The 7,776-nt window shown below is 58.7% G+C and overlaps 2 protein-coding genes across 2 annotated transcripts in view; one reads left to right on the forward strand and one right to left on the reverse strand.

Annotated features, from left to right (window-relative positions):
• Positions 1-1,893, forward strand: part of TAF10 (TATA-box binding protein associated factor 10) — a 4,908-nt gene extending 3,015 nt beyond the window's left edge. The window contains exons 3-5 of the mRNA XM_015418980.1: positions 1-63; positions 1,149-1,270; positions 1,313-1,893. The exon at positions 1-63 is cut by the window's left edge and continues 58 nt beyond it. Coding sequence (XP_015274466.1) covers positions 1-63; positions 1,149-1,238 — 153 coding nt within the window. The 3' untranslated portion in view covers positions 1,239-1,270; positions 1,313-1,893. The remainder of the gene's footprint in view (positions 64-1,148; positions 1,271-1,312) is intronic.
• A 780-nt stretch (positions 1,894-2,673) lies between these two features.
• ILK (integrin linked kinase) overlaps positions 2,674-7,776 on the reverse strand; it is a gene marked incomplete at its 5' end in the record, with an annotated part of 6,852 nt that continues 1,749 nt past the window's right edge. The window contains 5 exons of the mRNA XM_015418981.1: positions 2,674-3,179; positions 3,276-3,406; positions 3,642-3,741; positions 3,822-3,946; positions 7,575-7,771. Of these exons, the coding sequence (XP_015274467.1) occupies positions 3,030-3,179; positions 3,276-3,406; positions 3,642-3,741; positions 3,822-3,946; positions 7,575-7,771 (703 nt within the window). The remainder of the gene's footprint in view (positions 3,180-3,275; positions 3,407-3,641; positions 3,742-3,821; positions 3,947-7,574; positions 7,772-7,776) is intronic.

Genomic DNA, 7,776 nt, shown 5'->3' on the forward strand with positions numbered 1-7,776 from the left:
GACGCTCTGCAGCACTGCAAGATGAAAGGCACGGCCTCCGGGAGCTCCCGGAACAAGGCAAAGGTAGGGTGGCTCCTGGAGAGGAGGGCCACGCTCCAGACAGCTCTCTGTTGCCTATAGGCGGCAGGCCAGCTGGCCTCCTCCCTTCATCAGGTTGACCTCACTGCCGCGTAGCGTTGCCACCGGACAGCAAGGCAGGGAGGGTGGCCTCAGTGCTCGGGTCTCGCGGCCCCTTTCTCACACGCCCAGGGAAATGCCAGTGGCCACTTTGGAGCCAGGAGGCAATTTTCCTCCAGGCCAGTTTGGCCCCGGGGTCCCTGGAGGGTTCTTTCGCCCTCTTCTGGGCGTGGAGCAGCGGTCACTGCGGGTGTGCGGGGGGGGGAGGTATTTGTGAATTTCCTGCCTTATGCAGGGGGTTGGACTAGATGACCCTGGAGACCCCTTTCCCACTCTGATTCTGTCACGGTCCGGGCTAGCGTAAGCTTGAGGCTCGATGATGGCAACGTGTTATACGTAGGGCTGCCCTTGAAAACTGTTCACAAATTCCCGTTGGTACAGAATGCCGTCGCTGGATGTTTGGCCAGTTTAGGCCGGAGTGCTCATATTATACGTGTGCTTGGCCAGCTTCACTGGACACCTGTTTATTTCCTTTGTGGCATGGGACCGACACCTGTACTGGGACCGCCTTTCCCCGTGAGATCCTGTGCTAAAGTCACTGGGCTCCTCCATTCTGACGGCCCCTCTCTGTCTGGGAAGTCTGCTGGTTCAGCTGCAAATGTCCACACTCGTTCCGAGGACTCATGCCCTGCCAGGAACAGTGCTCACTCTTTTCCATAAAAGGCACAGAGTGGGATTGTTTCCATGTGACCTTGGCGGAAGCAACTGGCGATCGTCCCCGACTGGCAACTGGTGGTGGCAAATGTTGCCAGAGTTGTGGTTTCAACTTGATGCATGTCACCTGTTTCTAACTGTGCATGTTCCTGCGTGATAAGCTGCCTTGGGCATATCGTACAATAGGCGTATTTTTAATTAAATAAGAGCCCCTGGCATTGTTGGCCAGTGGCGTACTGCAGGGGGCAGAATGGGGGGAGGGGGAAGGAAACTGGCAGGCTGGTCCCCTCTGAACCTCCTCCCCCCCCTCCCTGCAGGACAAGAAGTACACGCTGACCATGGAGGACCTGGCCCCTGCCCTGGCGGAGTACGGCATCAACGTCAAGAAGCCCCACTACTTCACTTAGGCCCAGCGTGGTGACCAGCGTCATCTGGACTCCTGGCCCTTGCCCGCTGCCACCCCCCCACCCCCCCCAAAATCCTGGCCCTTGGCCAGTCCCACCCACCCACCCACGCCTTGTGGTGCTGCTGGCCGCCATGACATTCCAGTGCTTTCTTGGGACCGTGTGTGGCGCTGTGTTCACCCCTTTTCTGGCTGTTGCTAGAAGGGAGCGGACCCAAGCAAGAGGAGAGAAGAGCTTGGGCCAGGGTGTGTGGCCTGCCGTGCCCTGCCCGGGGGAGGGGCACAGGCCTCCCCCAACACCCTCCAAGTCCCCTGGACGGTTGGCAACAGGTTTGTTTGTGGAGCCCTAGAGATTTTTTGGCTCAAACGGTCACAGAGGCTTGCCTTCCTGGGGCCTCCACTGCTGCCTTCTGTGCCCCTTTGGCGAGTGTTTTCCATCTTAACTTTGCATCTGCTTCCAGTGGGCAGGGACTGTGGTGCCCACGTCATGCCTTTTTTTCTGCGGAGGAGGAAGTTCCACCGAGTGAGTGTTGGTGGGGGCGTGGGGGGTCTGTGTTCTTCTCGCTCCTTTGCAGAGAGCTGTCCAGATGTCTCACCTGGGTGTATTCAAGTGTCAGTTGATGTCTTTTTGTCTGTGTGAGAGATGCTATAAAGGGTGACACCCATTTTTGAAGTAGGTGGCTGTGGAGTAACTTTGCTGGAGCTCCCCGCCCCTGAACCCCGGGAGGACCCCTTCTGGCTGTGTCCCTCTGGCTTCCGCCCCAAACCAGAGAGGCCAAAACACTGGGGGGGAAGCCACCTCCTTGCGTTTCTGGCCACTGGAAGAAGGGCGAGCGAGAGAGGGTGCCCAGTTGAAAAACACCGTGCAGCCCATACCGGTCCACGCAAAATCCACGTTGTCTCTTTCATGGGCTCGAAGCGGGGCCAAGTGTTCAAGCCTGCTGTAGCAGGGAGGCATCTGTGAATTCCCTGCATAGTGTGTGTGTGTGTGTGTGTGTGAGTGAGGGGGGGGGGAGTTGGGGCTCGGTGACCCTGGAGGTTCCTTCCAGCCTTGTGACTCTGCAGGGTGCCTGCCCCCTAACCGACCGGGCCGCCTCCTTGCGGGGCTGGTGCCAACTGGCTGGACTCTGCCGAGGGCCAACCGCCTCTGTGTCTCACTCTCCTTGCAGGCCGTGACTCGATGTCACTGGGCACAAGCGCCCGAGGCCGGCGAGCCCAGCCTCTCCCGCCTCCACGTGGGGGGGTCGTATCTGCAGGCCCTGGTCTGTGCTGGCCCCTCCGCCCTGGGAGGGGCCCCAAAGGTGAGGGGGGGGCATATCACCCCTTGCGCTGCCAAAGGAGGGCGGGCACTCCACTGAGCTCTGTTGCGCAAGCAGCGGACACGCACACACACGACACCTACAGGGCAAGCAAAGCCACCAGCACAGAGTGTCCTTTAATAATAATAACCGTTTATTACATTGCCTTGGGGCTGCGTAGAAAAGGTAAAAACAGAGTCATGTCGGAAAGGCAGGTGGCTGCAGACAGCGGAGTGGGAGCTTCTTGCGCCTTAACGTATGGAGGAGGAGGAGCATGTTGAAGCGGCGAGGGGCTGGTTACGCGTGACTGAAGAAGGCGGCAACATACAGCAGGCATATGGCCCCGCCTGGCCCCTGTGGGGCGGGGGGGGGGCAAGGTGGTGGCTCTGGCTGTACCGTATTGTCTCGGGGCAAGGGGACGCGCCCGGGCGGCACCCCCTCCCAAAGGCACTTGTTGTCGGGCAGGGCAGGGGGGCGGACCCTCCTCCTTCCCCCCCTCACTTCTCCTGCATCTTCTCCAGGATGGGGACAATCATGTCGAACTTGGGGCGCTTGGCGGGGTCCTCGTTCATGCAGATCTTCATCAGCTTGCAGATGTGGGGGGAGATGCCCGGTGGGATGGTCGGCCGCAGGCCCTCGAGGGCAACCTGGGGAGACAGGAGGAGGGAGAGGGGAGGGGGAGCTCCGCGGGCGGGCCGGCGGGCCCCGGGAGAGCAGCCCCCACCTCGGAGCCCCCTCCTCACCTTCATGCCAATCTCCATGTTGGAGAGATCGGCAAAGGGCACCTCCCGTGTCACCAGCTCCCAGAGCAGCACCGCAAAGCTCCACATGTCTGCAGAGCGGCGGTTGATCTCCTCGGCCTTCTTCTGCAGAGCTGGGGGGAGAGAGAGGGAGGAGGCCCCCGTTCAGTGGCCAGCAACATGGCTGTTTGGCAGGCAGAAGGTCTCCCCTGCCCCAGTCTGACTCCTGAATGGGCCCACCGCCTGTCCAGGAGGGGGCCGAGCGGATACACGGCAGCCGCCTCAGCCAGAGGCGGACCCCCCACCCCGGTGGGGAACGCAGGAGACGAGAGGGCTGTGCCACACCGGCTACCGTCCGCCACCACTCACCCTCTGGCGCTACCCACGCAGGGGCATACATCCTGCCTGGGCACTGGAAGGAGAACTTGACGTCCGCCATGCTGATTCGTGCAGTCATGTCCTCATCGATCTGTTGGAGAAGACAGGCTGCGTCTGAGCTCCTAGAAGCCTCCTCCTCCTCCTCCTCCCCCCCCGGCGAGCCCCCCTCACCATGATGCTGCGGCTGTTCAGGTAGTGCCGAGCGATGAGCGGCTCCAGCGTGTGCAGGAAGGCCATGCCCCGGGCAATGTCCAAGGCAAACTTCACCGCCTGGCTCTGGTCCACCACAAAATCTGCCACGAGAGAAAAGGGGCCGGGTGTGTGTGTGGGGGGTGCTGTGTGTCTCAGCAGGCACTTGGAACGCAGCCCGGAGGGGGGCCTTCTGCGGCCCTCTGGGAGCCGGTCTGGCTTCTGCTCCGGATGCACACAGCAGGGGTTCGGCTGGTGGCGGAGGGGCCAACCACTCTCCTCTGGCCAGGCCGATGGGCTCGGGAGGAGTGGGGGCTGCTTCTCCTCTCTTCTTCGTCTCCCCCCCCCCCCCGGGCCCCCTGCTGCTTCTCCCGGCAATGAGACTGCCTCGGGAGGTGGGCTGGACGACCCTCTTCCGGGTCTGTGCAGGGCTCTCTTTCAGCTCTGCTCCTGCAGAGTGCAGGGGGGATTGGACTAGATGACCTGCAAGGTCCCAGTTCCGACTCTTAACGTTCTATGAGTCTATGACCCCGAGAATGAGTCACAGGGGGAATCCGCCAGGGAGGAGCGGGGCCCCCAAGAGGAAGGCACGCCTGGGGCCTTTGTCTTCTCTGCAATGCCATTCCCAAGTCCCACGGAAACCTGCGGAGCCACGCAGAGGCTGGCAGCCCCGAAGCAGGCAATGCGCCCATGGGGACACAGCTCCACAACGGCAGTCCCCATGGCTCCCTTGCGAGACCTCCAGCCACCCTCATGGCAGCCGGCTGCCCCAGTGAGGGACCTGCTGTGCCCCCAATGCCACACCTTGGCTGGAAAAGGGGCCGGGGTGGTAGTGGCCCGTTCCCGCTGGGCCCAGGGCCCGAGAGAAGAGAGGGCAGGGTTTCCCAGCCAGGGGGTGGGGTGGGGGACTGTGGGGAGAAGCAGACTGTCCCCAGCGGCCAGCAGCCAAGGGAAACACCAGCCGGCTGCACCTGGGGGAAACGCCCATGTGGCAAAAGCCGCGAACAGGCAGAGGAAGGCGATTCACCGCGCAATCCACTCTGCCTCCCATGTGGCATCCGCCTCAGAACATCCGAAGCCATTCTAGCGCGACCCACGGTCGGGACTGAGAAACCACACTCTGTGCAGAGAGAAACCTTCAGAGTCCACTGAGATTTCCAATAGTCGGAGGAACAACGGGCGTCACTCAGTGGGCAAGGACAGAAGCGAAGGGGCAGAACACACAGGAGAGTCCCAGAACCTCTGACGAAGGGGCTGGGAGTTTGGCCTTCCTCTGCTTAGGATCCTGCAGTCACCATCAGGCGGGGGGGGGGGGGCGGGCGGGGGGTACTTCCCAGTACTGACAAGAGCAAAAATCAGCAATGAACACCGATGATAACATGCAAGATAGTAACAGCTGTACTACACGGAAAGACGCAGCTGCATGAACATTCTAGTCCCTACAGGACTCTACCGTGTGGGGCACATACCCCCACCACAGCCCCTATTTTCAGCAACGGAGTCAAGAACTGAGCCAAATTCAGGTGACCAGAGATGAAATTCTAGACTTACTGGGGAAATTAAACACGGGTCAGTCTCCAGGTCCTGAGGGCACACGCCCGAGAGTCCTCAGGGAACTCAGGTGTGAGATGGTTGCCCTGCTAACCTGTGTGCGTCACACGTCACTACATTCAGCTGTTGTACCAGAAGACTGGAGAGTAGCAAATGTGACAAGAGAGTTTAAAATGGTATCCAGAGAGGAGCCAGGAAGTTACAGGCCGGTCAGCTTCACGTCTGTCCCAGGCAAATTAAAAAGAGAAGAGACTGGATCTATATACCCCCCATGTGGCCCTTCACTACCCGAAGGAGGAGTCTCAGAGTGGCTCACAAACTCCTTGCCTTTCCCCCTACCCACAACAGACAGACAGCCTGTGAGCAGTGTTCCCTCTAAGCTGAGTGAGTGTGAGCTAGCTCACAGTTTTTTCACCTCCGGCTCACACATTTTTGTCTTCGCTCAGGAAGGAGGGCTCCAGAGCAAACTAGTTTATGCAGTAGCCAAATCGCTCGCTCACAACTTTTATGCCAGTAGCTCACAAAGTAGAATTTTTGCTCACAGGACTCCACAGCTTAGAGGGAGCACTGCCTGCGAGGTAGGTGGGGCTGAGAGCTCTGACAGAAGCTGCTCTTTTTCAAGAACAGCTCTAACAGAACTATGGCTTGCCCAAGGGCATCCAGCAGGTGCAAGTGGAGGAGTGGGGAATCAAACCCGGTTCTCCCAGATTAGAGTCCGCCTGCACTTAACCACGACATCAGACTGGCTCTCAATTAGTAGAAACTGTAAGCACAGATAGAATTGTCAGGCACATAGAGGGACAAAACCTGCTGAGGGAAAATCAGCATGGCTTCTACAAAGGGAAGTCCAGCCTCACCAGCCCTTTGGAGTCCTTTGAGAATGTGAACAAATACGTAGACAATGATGACTTGGTAGACATTATACACCCGGACTTCCAAAGGCAGTCGTGAGCTAAGAGAATGGGTTCTCTTATGGATTAAAAACTGGTTAAATGACAAGAAGCAATGAATAGGAATACATGAGCAGGTCTCACAATAGAGGGAAGTATGCAGTGGGGTCTCGCAACAATTGATATTGGGGGTGGTATTGTTTAATTTGTTATCTGGAACTAGGGGTGAGTAGGGTAGTGGCCAGGTGTGCTGATGACACAAAATTATTCAGGATGTTGAAAACCAAGACTGACTGTGTAATACCCCTGCACAGATCTATGGTGTAGCCTCATTTGGAATGCGGTGTACAGTTCTGGCTGCCATAGGTCCAAAAGGACACTGCAAAGCTGGGAAAAGTACAGAGGAGGGAGACCAGGAGGACGAGGGGGTTGGAGCGCCTCCCCTGTGAGGAAAGGCTGAAGAGCCTCTGGGACTTCTCAGTTGAGAAAAGCGACAACTAACAGGGATCACGCTACTGGTTTATCAAATTATGCCTGGGGTGGGGAGAGCTGACAAATTTCTCTCCCTCAAGAACTCAAGGGCATCCAATGAAGCGGATGGGCAGTAGGTTCAGGGCAGACAAAAGGAAATACTTTTTATACATATACAGGAATAACAATGGAATTCGATGACCCCAGGAATAAACAGCTTTTAAATGAGATTGGACAGATTCATGGAGGAGAGATCCATCAGTGGCTACTAGCCAAGCTGACTGAGGGGAACTTCCACATTCAGAGGCACTCATCCTCTGAATCCCAGAGCCAGGAGGCAACATCAGGGGAAGGCCTCGGCCTCTCTGCTCTGTTGTTGGCCCTGCAGAGGAACTGGCTGGCCCCTGTGTGAGACGGGAGGCTGGACTGGAGGGACCCTCTCTGGTCTGACCCAGCAGGGCTCTTCTGCGGTTCTTATCGGGGGAAGGCCTCGGCCTCTCTGCCCTGTTGCTGGCCCTCCAGAGGAAATGGCTGGCCCCGGTGTGAGACGGGAGGCTGGACTGGATGGACCCTCCCTGGTCTGACCCAGCAGGGCTCTTCTGCGGTTCTTATCGGGGGAAGGCCTCGGCCTCTCTGCCCTGTTGCTGGCCCTCCAGGGGAACTGGCTGGCCCCTGTGTGAGATGGGAGGCTGGACTAGAGGGACCCTCCCTGGTCTGACCCAGCAGGGCTCTTTTCAGGTTCTTACTCCTGCAATCACATATCCAGCTGTGCACCTGAGAGAGGAAGGGATCGGGTCCAGCCATCCCGCATCCTCCCCCCCTGTGCCTTCGTGGAGCACGTTGTAGAGGGAGCCGTAGGGCATCCAGTGGGTGAGGACGATGGGGTGAGGCGCGGGTGGAGCCTGGCAGGCCCCGAGCACCGGCAGCACGTTGGGGTGCGAGAAGATCCTGCCAAGCAGAGCAAAAGGGGCACATAAGTGGAGTTCAGACTTCTGCCTCCGCCAGGAGCCCCTCCTCCCCACATG

This window comes from Gekko japonicus, unplaced genomic scaffold (assembly GCF_001447785.1).
Source record: "Gekko japonicus isolate JY-2015 unplaced genomic scaffold, Gekko_japonicus_V1.1 scaffold3134, whole genome shotgun sequence".
In the NCBI taxonomy this organism is placed as follows: Eukaryota; Metazoa; Chordata; class Lepidosauria; order Squamata; family Gekkonidae; genus Gekko; species Gekko japonicus.